At 40.3% G+C, this 20,389-nt stretch overlaps 1 protein-coding gene across 1 annotated transcript in view; it reads right to left on the minus strand.

Annotated features, from left to right (window-relative positions):
* Positions 1 to 19,928: 19,928 nt before the first annotated feature.
* Positions 19,929 to 20,389, minus strand: part of LOC143274653 (phosphatidylinositol 4-kinase alpha-like) — a 151,098-nt gene continuing 150,637 nt past the window's right edge. The window contains exon 53 of the mRNA XM_076578525.1: positions 19,929 to 20,154. Coding sequence (XP_076434640.1) covers positions 19,929 to 20,154 — 226 coding nt within the window. The remainder of the gene's footprint in view (positions 20,155 to 20,389) is intronic.

Consider the following 20,389-nt stretch of genomic DNA (forward strand, 5'->3'; position numbering starts at 1 on the left):
TTAGGTTTGACCTGTGCTGCAAGACAGGTACTACGTTTGGTCTTGAAGGAAGCAACCTTGCCCTGCTGCAGGTGTCAGCAGACATGAATTAGGTTTGACCTATGCTGCAAGACAGGTACTACGCTTGGTCTTGAAGGAAGCAACCTTGCCCTGCTGCAGGTGTCAGCAGACATGAATTAGGTTTGACCTGTGCTGCAAGACAGGTACTACGTTTGGTCTTGAAGGAAGCAACCTTGCCCTGCTGCAGGTGTCAGCAGACAGAGAGGGTTGGCACTGGGGATGGAACAGACCTTCTCCTTCTTCTTCTGCGTTCGTGGGCTGCAACTCCCACGTTCACTCGTACGTACACGAGTGGGCTTTTACGTGTATCACCGTTTTTACTCCGCCATGTGATGTAGGCAGCCATACTCCGTTTTTGGGAGTGTGCATGCTGGGTATGTTCTTGTTTCCATAACCCACCGAACGCTGACATGGATTGCAGGATCTTTAACGTGCGTATTTGATCTTCTGCTTGCCGTGTACACACGAAGGGGGTTCAGGCACTAGCAGGTCTGCACATATGTTGACCTGGGAGATTGGGGGGAAAAATCTCCACCCTTTACCCACCAGGCGCCGGTACCGAGATTCGAACCCGGGGACCCTGAGATTGAAAGCCCTGACGCTTTAACCACTCGGCTATTGCGCCCGTCAGGATGGAACAGATGATCATGGTTGTAGCTTTTTTGTGCCTAGATGTGACTAAGGACTGCAGTGTCAGTGAAAGAGGATGGTGTCGGAAATGTGAGATCTTGCATGGCTTTGAATGACGATGGCAGTGAGTGGAGAAAGGAGATACGGGACCGGGAGGCTTGGTGATGAGGATGTCAAACGACGGGCCCAATAGCCGAGTGGTTAAAGCGTTGGACTTTCAATCTGAGGGTCCCGGGTTCGAATCTCGGTAACGGCGCCTGGTGGGTAAAGGGTGGAGATTTTTCCCCATCTCCCAGGTCAACATATGTGCAGACCTGCTTAGTGCCTGACCCCCCTTCGTGTGTATACGGCAAGCCGAAGATCAAATACGCATGTTAAAGATCCTGTAATCCATGTCGGCGTTCGGTGGGTTATGGAAACATGCACACCCCAAAAAGCGGAGTATGGCTGCCTACATGGCGGGTTAAAAACAGTCATACACGTAAAAGCCCACTCATGCATATACGAGTGAACGTGGGAGTTGCAGCCCACGAACACAGAAGAAGAAGAAGATGCAAAACAAGAGAGAAACGAAACGAAACGGACAGACAGACACACAGACACACACACAACCAAACACCGGGTTAAAACATAGACTCACTTCGTTTACACAAGTGAGTCAAAAAGAGAGAAAGAGTGATAAAGGGCTGCAGACAGAAGGCAGGGGTTGTGATGCGAGGTGGGTAGGTAGAAAAGGGGGGTAGTGTTGAAATTTGTTCACCCAGTATGAGGGATGAACAGCATTGTATGTCAGTTGCGAGAGAGAGAGAGAGTGAGAGTGAGAGAGAGAATTTTCTTAAACAGTTTGAAGGGGATAGGTCAAACCTATCTCAATGTTTATTATAAGAAAAAGTGAACAAGTCTTCCAAGTATCAAGAATCAGCTTAGATAATTGGATGGCACCTCAGGTGTGATTCTTTTGATTTTTTTTTTTCTCCTTTTTTGTTGAATGTAAACATGGCATATTCTTTTGAACAATCATGTTCAGTGATATAAAACAATTTCATACAATAGAAAACAACCTCAAGCAGTGTTGTGTGTGTGTGTGTGTGTAACATTGGTCTTTGCAGCCTGTGACGTATTTCCACACATGTTCTGTCGGGGGCAGATGGACGGATGGATGTGAAAAGGACGGGAGGTTGTACTTCCCAATCCTTCCCTTACCTCCTGTTCAGCATTTGTGGGTTGCATTCTCATGTTCCTGTGAGTGTGAGCAGCCTTTCAGGTGTATGACAATGCACATTTCCCCTCTTTAGGAGTCAACCTCTCTTTTTTTTTTTTATGGTGGAGGAGGGGTGTGGGTGGGTGGGCCCTTGCTGAATATTTATGAGTTCCTACAGTCCATAAAACATCAGCATGGATAATGGGGCCTTTAATGTGTGTTGTGTGACGGGCGCAATAGCCGAGTGGTTAAAGCGTTGGACTGTCAATCTCAGGGTCCCGGGTTCGAATCACGGTGACGGCGCCTGGTGGGTAAAGGGTGGAGATTTTTACGATTTCCCAGGTCAACATATGTGCAGACCTGCTAGTGCCTGAACCCCCTTCGTGTGTAAATGCATGCAGAAGATCAAATGCGCACGTTAAAGATCCTATAATCCATGTCGGCGTTCGGTGGGTTATGGAGACAAGAACATACCCAGCATGCACACCCCCAAAAGCGGAGTATGGCTGCCTACATGGCGGGGTAAAAACAGTCATACACGTAAAAGTCCCCTCGTGTGCATACGAGTGAACGTGGGAGTTGCAGCCCACGAACGCAGAAGAAGAAGGAAGAAGAAGAAAAATGTGTGTTGTGCATTAACTTCTGCATGTACTTAACATTATTATGATTGTGATGATGATAAACACGTAGACGACTCGTTCAAAATTGTTCACAGCAAGAGTTGACAGGGGGGGTTGGTTTCTGTTTGTTTATCAGTAGTTCTAAGTCACTCCTGTTGGTCATGAACTGGCACCATCATAACTGGTCAAGTGAGACAGGTTTGTAGATATCGACCTGTTCAGTGTGTCGGCTATCACTCAAACATACATTAACTCTCTCCATACGAATGGCGAAAGAGATGACGTTTCACCCCAATTACCATCATCAAAATATTGCAAGCGGAAGGCTCTTATACTGAAGAGGTGAATGTTGACAAAGAATACCACAATTCTGACGACGGAAGCTAAAGGTTGGGTCATTCAGACACCCACTGGACATCCGAGGGGTCTGTGTAGAGGAGAAGAGAGGACTGGCCGTACTGAGTGAGTTAATCTGTTTGGTTTGTCAGCTTATCAGACTCAGACTAAAAAGTTTAAGAGCTCAAGATCTAAAGGAGGGAGAGGGGAATGCTGAGGGGAAAAAAAAAAAAAAAAAAAAAATCAAACTGATATGTAGTTTTGCAAGTCAGTTAAAGGGCTGGGCAGGTATCTATATCACTTGGCTTCTTCCTACGCTTTTGTGTCCACTCCTTTTTATTATAAAAATTGTTGGTGGCTTCTGCTGGTGCATAATTGTGAAGTTGATATATGAACAGTTCTTATAAGTGTGTGTGTGTGTATGGATATGAGTGTTGTGTATATATATATATTTAGACTCTGTGTGAACATTTTTGATTGAATGTTTATTGATCTAGTGTGTGTGCGCAAGTGTCCGTATTTGTGCATACATTGATGTTCAGAGTTACCTGTATTCCCTGAAGAACTGTTGTTGTTGGTGGAGGGCTGTATCTATGCAACAGGCACAGTTGGATTTATTTCATTTTGTGAATGTGTTCACCAGTCTTTTTCTACACACACTGTGGAACAGTTTTAGAAAATGCATACGTCTTCAGTTTCTGCTTTGTTTTTATTATTCAAGATTGACTTCTTTGAAGAAAAAAGAAGTAATGGGGAAAAATAAAATGAATATATATATATATATATATATATATATATATATATATATATATATATATATATATATATTATAAAACAGGCAGGTTTTAATAATGGCAGTCTGGGCGATACTATAAGAATTTCAGTTTGATGTCAAAATTTTAAGTTTTCAGTTTTATTCTGCAGTCCTCTGTGTGTGTGTGTTTTTTTTTTTTTAAATGACCTTTTTTTCTTTGCTATTTAGGCAGCCATATTCTGTTTTTGGGAGTCTCCAAGTATAAAAGTCATTACCATCAATCAGGAAGTCAGTATGATGTTGTACGATGCCTAATACAATATTAGTCAATGCGACTAAATGCCTACAATACAGAAGCCCAGCAGTGTTTGTGAGTATTTGCTGGGATATCTGGGCAGCAGCTTTGACAAGTCCAAGGGAACGCTGTTTATTGGGTGGAACTGTGGGTGGAATTTGGTAAAGCTTAAAGCATAATCGCATTGCCAGATATTTGAAAACTGAGAGTGAAGTCCTTCGCAGGTCTGGGCGTTGTCATAGCGCCAGTTGAGAGAATTTCAAGTCAGGATTGTGGTAATTTTAGTCTGTAAATATAAAGCTGCTTTGTCACAAGCGCACAACCTGAAAAACAACAACAAAAAAACCCAATCCAAGTAGAATGACTTTCCAAAAAGCTTCTTTGTCATTAGCACCCACTAAAACAAAAGGGATGGTAAAAGTGATATTAACTTTCCACAAGTCATTTTGTCATTAGCACACTCTCAGGATAAAGGATGATTAAAGTTAAACGACTTTCTATACTGGTACTCCTAAAAATACAACCCCTCCCACTCCCTCAAGAGGGTGATGTCAGCGGTCAGTGGGGGAACTATCATGTGTTGCTGTGAAACCAGCTGTGGAGTTCAGTAGTATCTGTTTTGATTTGACATATGCTTTGGTTGGTTTTTTCTTTTCAAGTTTTTTTTCTGAATGAAAACATTATGGATTGATCAAAGATGTCAAATGGATTTGGTGTGGCATAAATTGCTTTTTATCTTTGAAAAATCCTTTGTTTTACTTATGGATTTTGTGTGTGTCTTCTTGTGTATTTCAGGATGCACATGCTTTTATGTCTGCCTGTTCATAAACAAGCATATTGCGCGCACATGTGGTGTGTGTTTGTGTGTGTGTGTGCGTGCTTAATGATGAGTGTATCTGTGTGGTATATCGTGTGTGTGTGTGTGTGTGTGTGTGTGCTTCAAACAGTATCAGATAGTCATGAATACTGCCCATTTAGCATTTGTGTCAACCAAATGACTCGATCCATGTGGACATCAGAATGAGAACATCATTTGAGGTTGTTTTTTTTTTAATTGAAAAATGTTCATGATGGTGTCTGTCACCCAGTGAAAGTACCAGTCTTTCTGGACTGTTTACTGGATAGTGTAACTCAAAGTGTGAAGTGTGTGTGGCATTGTGTGTGTGTGTAGGGGAGAGGGGTGGGTGTGTGTGTGTGTGTTGGAGGGGGGGGGTGGAGGGGGGGCAGAAGGGGTAGAAGCGTGCAAGTTGCGTATGGATGTGTGGCATCTTAAAAGTACTGCACTTTGTTTGGACAAGCAGGGTGCAGTGGTGAGATGACACTGGTGATAGATGACATATTTTGTTGGTGTTTATTATTATGGAACTGATATATATTATCTCTATATATAAGATATATATATGTGTGTGTATATATATATATATATATATATGTATATATATATATATATATATGTGTGTGTGTGTGCAAGAGTTGCTTTGCATGTCAAAAGTATGTCAGAGGGCTTGGTTGTGTGTGTATTCAATCATTTGTTCATTATTGATTCTTCCTTTTTTTGTTGATTCTAGGTGGTGTGTGTGTGTGTGTGTGTTTTCAAGGCGGCTTCACAGTTTGAGGTATGAGCAATACTGGAAATTTCAGAATATTACATGTAAAAACTGATGTTTGTTTGTTTGGGAATTAAAACAAGTGGATCAGGGTGTGTGCAATCTTTTGACGCTTTTGATCACTCTCACACATGTGCTTGCACAAAACATGCGACAAAATCACAAGCATCAGGCAGGCACATTGCAAGTCCAATCTTCTTCTTCTGCGTTCACTCGTATGTACACGAGTGGGCTTTTACGTGTATGACCGTTTTTACCCCGCCATGTAGGCAGCCATACTCCGTTTTCGGGGGTGTGCATGCTGGGTATGTTTTTGTTTCCATAACCCACCGAACGCTGACATGGATTACAGGATCTTTAACTTGCGTATTTGATCTTCTGCTTGCATAGACACACGAAGGGGGTTCAGGCACTAGCAGGTCTGCACATATGTTGACCTGGGAGATCGTAAAAATCTCCACCCCTTACCCACCAGGCGCTGTTACCGAGATTCGAACCCGGGACCCTCAGATTGAAAGTCCAATGCTTAACCACTCGGCTATTGCGCCCGTCACAAGTCCAATGAAACGCATGTCCACACACAAGCATGCTAGCCCCCCCACCAACCCCAAACCCCTTTCACCCACACGCACAACAAACAAAATTGTTTCAGAAGGTATTGTTATTTTCTACAGTGTCAGCAAGGTTCATGAAGTAAGCTGTACACGATACACAAAGCTAAAGTTGAAAAAGTGAAGTGAATAAAGCTTTTCATATACCAGTCTCTTAAAAAGTGGCTGCAGCGTCCATGGAGAATTTAGCTGAACAACGAAGAACTGTTCAGAATGCAACTTTTTTTAACATTTTTTATTTTTTTATGATGCATGGGATTTCTGTAAAATTGTCTTTTTCAAGCCAATAAAGACTACGCAAGACATCTTGATCAATTCTGGATCAGGACATCCTTATAAAAACCAGTTAAAAGAGTAAAAATAACCAGAAAAAAAGTAGTCAAATCTTTAGTACATGGGAGTTATTTGTCTATGAGTAGTATTTAATTATTTCCTGAAAGAGTACATCATACCACAAAATCTGCACCTATTTTGGTGTGTTCACTTATTCCAATGTTGCATTCAAAATAATTCTTTGTTGTTTTGACTCGTAATCCACAACTGCCAACCATATTCGTATGTTACGCCTCTACACATTCACCACAGTATCCAGTCTCACCATTTCCTATCGTGTACCACAGCTGCGTTCCCTTCAGTGCTTATACACACCGAAACTGACACAATTCAGTACACACACGCTAAAAAAAAAAAAAAACAAAAAAAAAAAACAGTCTCACAAGAACCTGCCATGTGGGTACATTGGGTGGTACACAGACACTGACAATGCCCAGTCGAACAATTTACCAACCATAATTGTGCAAGCACGCTGAAGTTTAACCATTCTCAATGACCAACCAAATTTGTTTCGCATCCTTCTGTGCACACACACACGCTGAGGAGAACCGGTCTCGTAGTGATTTATCCTGTACATTTGTTACATCTTTTCCCCCCATTGTGCACACACTTTTTGAGAATTATCAGTCTCGCAATTACCCGTCATCTACACTTTTTTCAGTGCATGTGCACTGAAAATTACTATTGCTGCACACCTCTCGGTGCACACACGCTCTCAGTAGTTAACAAAAAAAAAAAGTGTCCAGTCCCACTGCTCCACATCACAATACGTTTGTCATAACTGACACAGTGCATACAGAGAATTACCAGTCTTAAGTTACCATTCCATCAAGTTAAATAAGCCATGTTTGTCTTGGTGGTTAAACACTGAAAGACCTCCAACATGGCCATTCAGTGACACTATCATATGGCATAAAACCAGCTTTGGCCAAATGGAATGATTATCAACAGCTATTATCATCATTAAGCTTGCTCCAAAAACATTAGTTGCTGTCATAATAATACTTACCATGTCAAACTGATACAAACTAGGCCTGTTGGTTTGCTCTGTTTGGAAAGGCCTAGTTTGCATCAGTTTGACACGGTAAATATATATAAAACACCAAACAGGGAGTATAATTCAAACTCCTTTTAGTCTGCTATCATCTAAAAACAAAGATAATGTTTTCACACTTATATTAGTTGTTAAACACTTGGCAAAATCATTTTCAAAATAATCACACACACACAAAAATTGAAAGAAAACCATGAAATGCACAGTCTAATGGAATACTTGCCAAACTCCACAGCAAATAATGTTTATTAAGTCGCCTTTCTATTATTTCTTTATGTTCAGATTTTTTTACACAGATTCATGGAAAATGGATTCTAACCAAATCAAATCCACACGAATAAGACCGAATGTTACAGTTTGACACATCAAAACCACTTCAGCTGGCACTGTAAACGATGGAATTTCTACTATCACCAGTATGTGTGGCAGAACATTAAAAAAAATTCATAAAACAATGTTACCTTCAAATAAAAAAAGAAATTGTGACACACTTTCATGCGAGGAATCAGATGTGGGGAAAATTAATTAAAACTTGATTTTGTTTGTGTGTGTGTGTAACGAAAAATAGTGCATTAACCTTTACATTTCTTGAGTTCAGGTGATAGTGGTGGTACATAGAGACAGAGACAGAGACAGCGAGAAAGAGAGAGAGAGAGAGAGTATGTGTGTGTGTGTGCTCGCATTTGTACACACACACACACACACATTTATATACGGATGGTGATCTCTGTGTGTTGTGTCAGTGTGTGTGCACTGTAATGAACAGAGACAACAAAATAAGACTAGTAATTAATTTTGCAAGTGACAAAGTGTGCAACACATGTAAGTGAATTGGGGGCAAAACTTGCACATGTCAGTTAGCCTTTCCCACCATCAATTCTAAAAAAAAAAAAAGAAAAAAAAAAAAAGAAGAAAAAAAGAAGAAGAAAGAATATATATAAAAAAAGAAGAATAAGAAAGAATAATAAAGAAGAAAGAATAAATAAAAAAAGAAGAAAAAGAAGAAAGAATATAAAAAAAAGAAGAAAGAATAATAAAGAAGAAAGAATAAAAAAAAAGAAAAAAAGAAGAAGAAAGAATAATAAAGAAGAAAGAATAAATAAAAAAGAAGAAAAAAAAGAAGAAAGAATAAAAAAAAAAGAAGAAAGAATAATAAAGAAGAAAGAATAAAAAAAAAAGAAAAAAAGAAGAAGAAAGAATAATAAAGAAGAAAGAATAAATAAAAAAAAAAAAAAAGAAGAAGAAAGAATATAAAAAAAGAAGAAAGAATAACAAAGAAGAAAGAATAAATTAAAAAAAAAAAAAAAAAAAGAAGAAAGAAAAAAAAAGAAAAAGAAAAAAAATCCCCCCCCCCCCCCCAAAAAAAAGCCCTGAAATCTTAAAAAACAACATCACCTCCACCCCACCCCCAACCAACCACCACAACCTTTACAATTTTCATGTCATTTTCACTTGATCCTCTCTGTGCACTTTTGGCGCATCACCAGGGATCTCCGCTGCTGCCTATCTTGTTCTGTCTTTGTAGCTGTTCACAGGTTCAGCCATTTCTCCTTCAGGTCTTTCTCGACTGCTCTGCGCCATGTCTCCCTTGGTCTTCCTTGCACTTTAGAAAATTTTTTTTTAATCTTTTTCACCAACTGATGTCTGGTGAGGGGCCTTTCTTGGAAGCACATTGGTTGGCATTCCTGGGGGGGGACGTGTCCTATCCATCACTATCTTATTCCCTTTTATCTCAGCGGTCGGCATGGAAGGAGGCTCTGTCCTGCGAGTTCAGCGTCTGAAATGGGAGCTTGGCTAAAAAAGAGCTTTCAGAATTCAGGTATAGGCAACGGTTCTGGAATGTTTCAAGTTTACGGCTGATGCTTTTGGTGGCTCTACCTGGACTCTTCTGATTCGTACAAGTGGGGTTGGGAACGCTCATGAACAACCCGATCCTGGTTTTGGTGCTGACAGCCCTTTAAATACACATAAAAAAAATCAGGTCCTCTCACATACCCCCCCCCCCCCCCCCCCCCCGAAAAAAAAACAACAACAAAAAATAACAACTTCCTTACCCTTGTTCTTAAAAACAAAACAAAACAAAAACAATGTCACGCCAAAATCTCCTTCTACTCATATATAAATCATGTCCTCTCACATACCCCCCCAAAAAAACACTTCCATTCCCTTGTTCTTGAAAACAAAACAAAACAAAAACAATGTCACACCAAAATCTCTCTCTACTCATATATAAATCATGTCCTCTCACATACCCCCCCCCCCAAAAAAAAAAAGCCCCCAAAAAACAACTTCCATTCCCTTGTTCTTGAAAACAAAACAAAAAACAAAAACAATGTCACACCAAAATCTCTCTCTACTCATATATATATCTCAACACACTCCACACAAATCAGGAATTAAGGGTATCCAAAGTCAAAATACAAACTGCAATGCCGAAGTCCTTCACTGGCTTTTGTCACAAATGACAATGTAAGTCATCATCATCATCATATTCATTAAAAAAAAAAAAAAAAGAAAGAAAAATATTGCACTGTTCGAGATAAAATGAGCAGGACCAAAACAAACAACTACAAAAAATGCCCAACTAACGGTGTTCAAAATGTGATAAAGAAGGCTTCTCGAGATTAGTCTGTACTGTTTATCTTACAACTAAGAAGTACAGAAATGAATAAGAAATTAGCATTGTGGAGTTATGATCGTTTCATGTCAGCATGCTGGAGTCACAGCACTGAAGGGTCAGACTAATAACATGAAAAAAAATGGCTCAGATTTATCTGTTGAAAATATGATTAAAAACAAAGTCAAAAGTCAACAAATACATAAAAACACTGCCATATTACAATAAACGAAAAAAAACCAACAGGTATTCCAAATTGATGTACACATCAAGAACCCCAAAGAAAAATTAGAAACCCCCCCCCCCCAAAAAAAAACCCAACAACTCACATCTACAATGAGGGCAACCAATTATAACACACTCATAATTACCCATGAACACAACAAATTAACACAAGGAGAGAAAAAAATCCATGAATTGGGGGTTTGAAGATAAAAAAAAAAAAGAAAAAAAAAAAAGAGTGGGGTTGTGAAGACACTCACAACATAAAACTGGCTGCTAACGTTTTACCCCCACCCCCACCCCCACCCAACGCCTGACGACACATCTACAAATCCGTCTAAAAAAACAAACAACTTCAGCTGGATTAAAAGTGATATTGTTACAGCCTATCTATGCAAGCTTACAGTATGATCTTCACTGCAATTTCCATCGCTTTCTTTGAGACTCTTTATAAAATTGCAGTTTTCGCACTTGCACTGACTCATTCTGCCCGGCAGCACACTTGCCAACACAGCATTCATACTCGGAAAAGAGTGCTGGCTCCAAACGGTCAAATTCTAGTTTCCGTCTTATGCGAACAAACTGATATTGGAGTTAATCAGTTCTTTTCTTGCAAGTCTGAAGACTACAATTTTGAAAAAAACAAAAACAACCACCCCAAAACAAACCAACAACAAAACAACAACAACAACTGCAGTGTATAGCTTTTCTAAAGAACCTGAAAATCTCAATAACTGAATTCTTGGTTTTACTCAAAACATGCAGTACATTTCTAATCTCCTTCAAGAATGATGTTAAACAGAATTATGAGCACAAAGAATTTTCACACGGCTGAACATAAAACACGAAAAAAAAAAAAGTGATCTAATACAAATATTCTATGCCATTTATTTCCCAATTAATACACACATTAAGAAACACATATGCACACTTCCTCTCACACAACTCACATGTTAGGATTTTTTTTTCTTTTCACAAAATGCTACAAATATGACCGATACTTTTTTCCAATCAATTCAGTGGTATCACTTTTAGCATATTGCAAGAATAAGTTAAAGACAACAATAATACAAAAAACAAACAAACAAAAAAAAGTCATTGGAAGTCAATGGACAGCAGGGTGGATATCTATCACAGATAGGCTGAGTCCAAACACCCACACACATATTCATCCTTCCATGCACGCTTCCTCATCTATTATCATAGCAAAAAGCGAAAAAAACAACATCAACAATAAACAACTGGATAAGAGAATGAATGAAAAAGAATTAAAAAAAAAAAAAAAAGAAAAAGAAAAAGACATGAGAGTTTAATTTGTTCAAAACTTTCATAGATATATAACCATATATATACAGATATGCAAGCGTTTAGCATGGGGGGTGGGGTGGAGGGGGGTGGGGGTGGGGCGGAAGATATGCTACAACGGATGCTCTACAGATTCTACGCTCAGGATATGATGTTTTTCCACTGATGAGTGAGGTCACAAGCATAGGCCTTACAGTGACAACGAAAACCCATATATTTATATAATAACAACAAAGACTTCCTACACACACACACACACACACATCATGCCAATCTGTGTCTGATTCAAGTCCAGTGGCCCTTTGCATCTCCCACCCGGTCTCGGCAACCTCCACAGTGAAGCAATGTGTGAACTGTGACAGTACCAGTATCAGTATCAGTAGCTCAAGGAGGCGTCACTGCGTTCGGTCAAATCTGTATACGCTGCACCACAACTGTCAAGCAGATGCCTGACCAGCAGCGTAACCCAACGCGCTTAAAACTGAGAACTTAAAGCTGATAATTTTCAAAACTATCAATAAACCAAACCGGTTTTCAATCCACTTGTGTCTCCACTTCTTAAAAGATTTTATTCTCTGTCTCACAAACATAAACAGCAATGACAAAAAAAGAAGAAGAAAAATCCTTTGGAGACAAAGGGAAATAAAGTGACAGGAGTGTTAAAAAAAAGAAAAAAAAGAATTAATTTTGGTTTCATAAACAGATAGTGCAGACACAGTGAAAGCAAGGTAGTGCAGACACAGTGAAAGCAAGATAGTGCAGACACAGTGAAAGCAAGACTTAAAGATGAAAAATGTTAAAGGTACCACAATCTTTTCTGGCCATGGTGCCAGTGGTTTCACATTCACTGTGTCTAGGGCTTGGCATATGAAGGTGGGGCCCCCAATTCTCTCCTGCCACTTTTAACCTTCCCCAACCCAAAGTCTGATACCCGTTCACACCTGGGTCGAGTGAGGAAAAAGGAAATTTTCTATCTAAAATTACGTTTAAATAACATACTTACGGTGACCCAACTAGTGCAGACTCTGGCAGGGGTCTGACATTCCTGTCCTGTGCAAACTACTATCCGCCTATGCGGAGAAAACGAAAGCAACTACGGCCGATAACCTCCCGGAAGTAGGTAACCTCCCCTTTGTCCCGCTAGCTAGCGCCCTCTTTTTCCGGCAGCCATTATGACTCCTGTTCCTGTGCTCTGCTAAGTTTTTTTTCTCTCGTATTTTCTATCTGTCTGTCGATTCTCTGGCATTCTTGTTTTTTGTCAAATTATGTCTCCAACCAGGTCACATAATTATGTAGCTCGACTGGGTGGAGGGGCACTCTTCTGGGGTCTCTAGCTTCCTTCAGAGGGGCACCCCTAGCCACCTCTCTCAGCAGGAAATCCGCTTCAAAGGCGGGACCACCTAGCTGATTGCATTGTGGTACAGATGGCAGACCTGTACCCTCGCACAGAACTAGCAGACAGGATGAGAACCGAGGAGCAGAGAGCCAGAAAGCTGGCCAGCTGCATGCTCGTAGGGTATATGACACCAAATATGTAGCTCGACTGGGTGATCGCGTCAAAAAGCATTTCCCAACGACACAACACCATGCTGAAATGGTGACCACAAGATCATAAGTTGAACACCTAACTGATTCTGCTACAGTTTCAGTATCAGTTTCAGTAGCTCAAGGAGGCGTCACTGCGTTCGGACAAATCCATATACGCTACACCACATCTGCCAAGCAGATGCCTGACGAGCAGCGCAACCCAACGCGCTTACAACTGCTACAGCTCCTCCTGAAAGCAAGACCATCAAATACAGGAAGACAATGGAATGCAACAACACTGATGGATTCTAAACATCAATCAACGTCTAAATGCAGTGGTGACAAAAAAAATCCTACTGAACATTCAACCATCAACACACAAGACATACGGTTTTTTGCACCGGCGAGGAAAGACGGTGGCACTGCAACAATCCATGGAAACAACAAGAGAGGCAATGCCTTCAAGACTCACTTGTGATAAATTAAGTCCCCTAGCATTAATTACAGAGTAATTTCCCTTCTTTACTGTCTGCACCAAAACGTTTGCAAAATAAATTAAAATTCCATGCTTAGCAAAAGAAGTTCCTGTTTTAACAAAAAATGATAATAATGACTCCTCTTGTTGTTGTGTCAGAATAAGAGGTCAAAGTGCCAAGTTTAGAGAATACCAAAAATATAAATATAACAGTAAATGCAGTTTGCATATAATTAGGCTTCTTTTTAAAAAAATTTTTCTGCCCATCCCAGAGGTGAAATATTGTTTTAAACAAGATGACTGGAAAGAACTGAATTTTTCCTATTTTTTATGCCAAATTTGGTGTCAACTGACAAAGTATTTGCTGAGAAAATGTCAATGTTAAAGTTTACCACGGACACACAGACACATGGACACACACACACAGACAACCGAACACCGGGTTAAAACATAAGACTCACTTTGTTTACACAAGTGAGTCAACAAACAAAAACCCCAACACTGCCACTCGGGACGTGAAGGGGTGAACGAACGGGTCAGAAACGATGATCAACTCAAGTCAAGGTGTCAAACCTGCCAGTCAAAGTGAGGCTGTCTGCGACAACACTCAGTTTCAGTTTCTCAAGGAAGCGTCACTGCGTTCGGACAAATCTGTATACGCTACACCACATCTGCTAGCCAGATGCCTGACCAGCAGCAAAACCCAACGTACTACTCAGGCCTGTGCATGCATTTATATGTGTGCTGCTATCTTCTACAGAATTTTGGTCGGAAGATTACACTCAAGTTGTCATGAATTCTTTTTCAGTTTCAGTTTCTCAAGGAGGCGTCACTGCGTTCGGACAAATCCATATACGCTACACCACATCTGCCAAGCAGATGCCTGACCAGCAGCGTAACCCAACGCGCTTAGTCAGGCCTTGAGAAAAAAAGAAAAAAAAAAGTGAATAAATGATAGATAAGCTTACATAAATAAATAATAATTATGATATAAAAAAGGGTAGTAGTAATGATAATAATAATAATAAATAAATAAGTAAATAAATAAATAAATAAATAAATAATAATTATGATATAAAAAAAGGGTAGTAGTAATGATAATAATAATAATAATACTAAATAAATAAATAAGTAAATAAATAAATAAATAATAATTATGATATAAAAAAAAGGGAGGTAGTAATGATATTAATAATAATAAATAAATAAGTAAATAAATAAGACAACAATGATGATAAATAAGCGACAAATGTGTGTTGCAAACAGGACCGCGGTTTATCTTATCGTCGTCAACTGATTGACTTGATGCTCGGTTTCATTTTTCAGTCCAACACGGGTGAAAGGGTGAGACAGGGATTCTTCTTCTTCTTCTTCTTCGTTCGTGGGCTGCAACTCCCACGTTCACTCGTATGCACACGAGTGGGCTTTTACGTGTATGACCGGTTTTTAACCCCGCCATGTAGGCAGCCATACTCCGTTTTCGGGGGGTAGACAGGGATTCAAACCCCAGTGCCTTAACCATTCTGCCACCTTCCTCCTTCACAATCTGAGTGGGGGGGGGGAGAACTGTGTCTGTGTTTGGTACAGAAACAGTGCTTGGCCAGTGATGGCACACACACACACACACACACACACACACACACACCTATGTCACCAACACAGTGTGACATTCAATCGTCAAAAAAAACACCAAAAAACAATCAATGATTGACTGGGTGTCAAAGAGGGAAAAAAAACAACAGTTTCAGTTTCAGTTTCAGTAGCTCAAGGAGGCGTCACTGCGTTCGGACAAATCCATATACGCTACACCACATCTGCCAAGCAGATGCCTGACCAGCAGCGTAACCCAACGCGCTTAGTCAGGCCTTGAGGAAAAAAAAAGAAAAAAAAAGGTGAATAAATAATAGATAAGCTTACACAAATAAATAAATAAATAAATAATAACTATAATGTTAAAAAAAAAAAAAAAAAGAAAAAAAGAGCAAAAAAAGCAAAAACAAAACAAATGTCGTGATCTGGTATAACAAAGCACAGCAATTCTCAATTTCTGCTTCTCCAAAACTCAGTGGAACAAAAAAATGTTTGGAATGCTCATTTAATGAAAAAACACAGGATTCGTATCATCCGCTTCTGAATGAAAGCTATGGCAACAGTATTCTCGTTCAAAATTTTTTCACCGAGTACAATTTTACTTTCTTCAGCCCAGTTATGTTCGTTCCTCTTGTGGTGGGCAAAAAGCAAAATGATCAGATTCATTTCTTAACAGTTTACTACAATCGTGTTCTATTGAAATCTTTCCTTGAAATAGTTCTGTCTGATCTAATGCTAAAAAAAACCGCATCAACTGTCTTCTCTCTTGATAGATTTCCCAGGTTTTACTTTGATGCTAAAAGAATGCAGCAGTAAAGGTGTTTTTTTTTTCTTCTTCTTGAAATCTGCCTGTAAAGATTGTTTCTTCTGCTTTGAAACAAACTTTTAACATGACTATTTTCTCTTAACAATCAATTAAAATATCTAAATTAATCCATTACAGAACGGCATTTAAAAAGAATTGTTTTATAAGCATGCATGTGTGTGTGCGTGCATGCGTGCGTGCGTGTGTGTGTGTGCTTGTGTGTATTTGTGTATTTTTTTCTAGCTGAAACAAAACAGCAACAGCCTCATCTTTTCAGTCTTCAAATGGAAAATTAACCACCCCCCCATTTCTTTTGCTGCTGACGGGCAGTAACAATGACAAATCCACCTGCACTTTCATACATGTACCAGACACAACTCATAATCTTCCACTGAATACTGTTTGTGACCACACTGCATCCATCAGCACTTGCTGATCTGCTTTGCTCCTCCACCATCAAACCTTATAATGTTTTTCCTGCGACGCACAGAATGAGGGATGCTCATGACTACAAGACCGTCCCAGCAAAGAGGCTGGTTCCAGAGAAAAAAAAAAAAAAAACACAACAAAAAAAACCCCACAAGCACATTGGGTAGACAAATATTCTTTTATACTTATTTCAATACAAAATCCTGATAAATATCAACACTTATTAAAAAAAAAAAAAAAAAAAAAAAAATTCTGACCACACAAGGCAGGGGAAAAAAAAGGCTAATTTCACTTGTACATAAATACTGTTTGACATGTATTTCAGTACAGAACCCTATCAGTGCCACATACTGTTTGACACACTGTTTGACACGCATTTCAGTACAGAACCCTATCAGTGCCACACACTGTTTGACACGTATTTCAGTACAGAACCCTATCAGTGCCACATACTGTTTGACACACTGTTTGACACGCATTTCAGTACAGAACCCTATCAGTGCCACATACTGTTTGACACACTGTTTGACACGCATTTCAGTACAGAACCCTATCAGTGCCACACACTGTTTGACACGTATTTCAGTACAGAACCCTATCAGTGCCACACACTGTTTGACACGCATTTCAGTACAGAACCCTATCAGTGCCACACACTGTTTGACACACTGTTTGACACGTATTTCAGTACAGAACCCTATCAGTGCCACACACTGTTTGACACGCATTTCAGTACAGAACCCTATCAGTGCCACACACTGTTTGACACGTATTTCAGTACAGAACTCTATCAGTGCCACACACTGTTTGACACGTATTTCAGTACAGAACCCTATCAGTGCCACATACTGTTTGACACACTGTTTGACACGTATTTCAGTACAGAACCCTATCAGTGCCACACACTGTTTGACACGTATTTCAGTACAGAACCCTATCAGTGCCACATACTGTTTGACACGTATTTCAGTACAGAACCCTATCAGTGCCACACACTGTTTGACACGCATTTCAGTACAGAACCCTATCAGTGCCACACACTGTTTGACACGCATTTCAGTACAGAACCCTATCAGTGCCACACACTGTTTGACACGTATTTCAGTACAGAACCCTATCAGTGCCACACACTGTTTGACACGTATTTCAGTACAGAACCCTATCAGTGCCACACACTGTTTGACACACTGTTTGACACGCATTTCAGTACAGAACCCTATCAGTGCCACACACTGTTTGACACGTATTTCAGTACAGAACCCTATCAGTGCCACATACTGTTTGACACGTATTTCAGTACAGAACCCTATCAGTGCCACACACTGTTTGACACGTATTTCAGTAAAGAACCCTATCAGTGCCACACACTGTTTGACACGTATTTCAGTAAAGAACCCTATCAGTGCCAAAATACTGTTTGACACGTATTTCAGTACAGAACCCTATCAGTGCCACACACTGTTTGACACGTATTTCAGTACAGAACCCTATCAGTGCCACACACTGTTTGACACGTATTTCAGTACAGAACCCTATCAGTGCCACACACTGTTTGACACACTGTTTGACACGCATTTCAGTACAGAACTCTATCAGTGCCACACACTGTTTGACACGCATTTCAGTACAGAACCCTATCAGTGCCAAAATACTGTTTGACACGTATTTCAGTACAGAACCCTATCAGTGCCACACACTGTTTGACACGTATTTCAGTACAGAACCCTATCAGTGCCACACACTGTTTGACACACTGTTTGACACGTATTTCAGTACAGAACCCTATCAGTGCCACATACTGTTTGACACACTGTTTGACACGCATTTCAGTACAGAACCCTATCAGTGCCACACACTGTTTGACACACTGTTTGACACGTATTTCAGTACAGAACCCTATCAGTGCCACACACTGTTTGACACACTGTTTGACACGCATTTCAGTACAGAACCCTATCAGTGCCACATACTGTTTGACACGTATTTCAGTACAGAACCCTATCAGTGCCACACACTGTTTGACACGTATTTCAGTACAGAACCCTATCAGTGCCAAAATACTGTTTGACACGTATTTCAGTACAGAACCCTATCAGTGCCACATACTGTTTGACACGTATTTCAGTACAGAACCCTATCAGTGCCACACACTGTTTGACACGTATTTCAGTACAGAACCCTATCAGTGCCACACACTGTTTGACACGTATTTCAGTACAGAACCCTATCAGTGCCACATACTGTTTGACACACTGTTTGACACGTATTTCAGTACAGAACCCTATCAGTGCCACACACTGTTTGACACGTATTTCAGTACAGAACCCTATCAGTGCCACATACTGTTTGACACGCATTTCAGTACAGAACCCTATCAGTGCCAGTGCTTCACCGCTGTCATGCAACAACAACAACAGCAACAAGAACAAAAATGTCACATCTGTCTCTCTTTTGAGTGTCTCTCCTTAGTCAGAACTGCCATGTCTTAAAAACGTCCATCCACACTGTTCCTCAAACACTGGAGTTGAACAGTGCACTGTCTGTCACTCCTACTATCACTCTCTAAGAAATTTTGTAATAATAATAATAATAATAACAGTAATAACAACAACAATAACAACAATGATGATAATAATAATAATAATGATTTGACAATGAGAAAAATGAAACTCATACAAATGGGAATTTCAGATGAATCAAACATACACTCCTCTCTCTTATCTGGCCTGCCTAAAATACTGACCGCGCGCCAAACTCGTCTCTCTGTCGATCAAGTCCTGCACTCACAAACTTGTTCCAGAAGGACCGTCCAGCATCTTGTTCACAGAGTCCTGCCACTAGCGTGACGCCACTGATGATAAATGTAAACCAACACACCCGGCGCCAGTTTTAAAGCCAATGAGAAGTAAAGTCTGGCCGACTTACTCCTGCAAATGTGGTTCCACCGGAACAAACTGAAAAGCGAGCTTTGCGTAAGTCAGACTTGATTATTAAATACCAAACAGAAACAGTTCATTGAAGGGCACCCCCCCCCCCCCCCACCTCTCCAAAAAAAAAAAAGCAACCCAACAACACATTGCTTAATGACTCATGCAGACCAGGGTTTTATATTCTGAAATTAATGCTTTAAAATCAATGGATGACTAATCAAAACATGTTTTCAGAACAAATATGTCTGATTAAAAAAAATTTTTTAAAAAGGGAAAAAAAAAAAGAAAAAAGAAAAAAAAGGGATCACACATTCATTAATCACAGAACATGACCCAGTTTTTCTTTGGGATTCTGAGTCAACTAACGCCACTCCGAAAAGAAAACAAACACACACACACACACACACACACACACATACACACAACCGTCCGTCCCACACTCTAAAGACTTGCCCTTACACACAGACACAGGGCACTTGACGCACGCTGAAGAGAAAGAACCATCACTTCACCCCGACCCCCCCACTTCAGTACGGGATCTGGTTCTGATAGTACTGGAGCATGTCGTAGGTCTTGCCTCGCCAGTTCAGACACGAGCCCTGGATGATCTTCAGCATGTAGTTGGCCGCTTCGCGCTCCGAAGCGTTGGGGGCGAAGCGCTGCCGCAGAAGCTTGATGGTCTGCCCACGGAAGCAGGGGAGTCGGGTGTCCAGCATCAGGGACACAAGGGAGATGACTGCTTCCTGGTATGGTCTGCAAAGGGTCAGAATGGTTTCCTTGTTATCATTACCCCGCTTTGAGTTCTATTTGTACCTACCTACATCCGTCCCACATGCAGCAGCAGAGATTCCCTACTTCAGCATTTGGTCTACGCAGCCGCAGCAGGAAGTGCAACGCCCGGCGGTGACTACATTTCTGGTTGCAGCCATCGTCTCTCGTGACGGAAGGAGGCCGACGACGATTGTATTGTATTGCATTGTATTGTATT

The sequence above is a fragment of the Babylonia areolata genome, chromosome 29, assembly GCF_041734735.1.
Source record: "Babylonia areolata isolate BAREFJ2019XMU chromosome 29, ASM4173473v1, whole genome shotgun sequence".
NCBI classification, from domain to species: Eukaryota; Metazoa; Mollusca; class Gastropoda; order Neogastropoda; family Buccinidae; genus Babylonia; species Babylonia areolata.